Raw genomic sequence first — 579 nt, 5'->3', positions numbered from 1 at the left:
TGAACTGAGTGTTAACCATATTGGTCCCTAATGAGCCGTTCTCCAGGGAGGCAGGAATACTGTTCCAGTCTAGCAAGGTTTTGCAAGCTGTCTGATGCTTTAATAAAGCTTGACAGGAAAGATAATTGGAAAAGTTTCCAGTTCTGCAACAGTCTTTGCATTCAGATTTACAGTCTATCGAGAACCACATTTTAAAAATCAGTTTCTGTGTGGGAATAAACACAAAAATAAAAAGGATGAGATTTCAGGGCTGAGGTCCAATCTAGGATCTAATATTTATATTGACTATGTGTGAAGAAATAAATGACTACAACAGGGAAACGGCGTTATGAACTTCATACTGAAAAATAAGGAACTTGTGTTTACCCGTATTTGTCTCTTGCCTTCCACCAGTGAACGTCATTCTTCTCAATCACTGTATATTCTTCCCCTTTCTCTAATCTTAAATCATGATGTTCTGTAGGCTGAAAGTCATACATTGCTACCACTATCTCCTCCTCTTCATTTCCATTCTCTTCAACCAGGGGAACAGGGGGCGGAGGCCTTCGCTGAAAACAACCTAACATTATTATCATCCCG

The 579-nt window shown here is 39.6% G+C and overlaps 1 protein-coding gene across 1 annotated transcript in view; it reads right to left on the bottom strand.

Annotated features, from left to right (window-relative positions):
• LOC103776712 (tyrosine-protein kinase Tec-like) overlaps nucleotides 1–579 on the bottom strand; it is a gene marked incomplete at its 3' end in the record, with an annotated part of 8,948 nt that overhangs the window by 3,374 nt on the left and 4,995 nt on the right. Inside the window, exon 6 of the mRNA XM_008944234.1 lies at nucleotides 367–548. Coding sequence (XP_008942482.1) covers nucleotides 367–548 — 182 coding nt within the window. The remainder of the gene's footprint in view (nucleotides 1–366; nucleotides 549–579) is intronic.

This window comes from Merops nubicus, unplaced genomic scaffold, assembly GCF_000691845.1.
Source record: "Merops nubicus isolate BGI_N331 unplaced genomic scaffold, ASM69184v1 scaffold5907, whole genome shotgun sequence".
In the NCBI taxonomy this organism is placed as follows: domain Eukaryota; kingdom Metazoa; phylum Chordata; class Aves; order Coraciiformes; family Meropidae; genus Merops; species Merops nubicus.
This window is presented reverse-complemented; position numbering and strand designations above follow the sequence as displayed.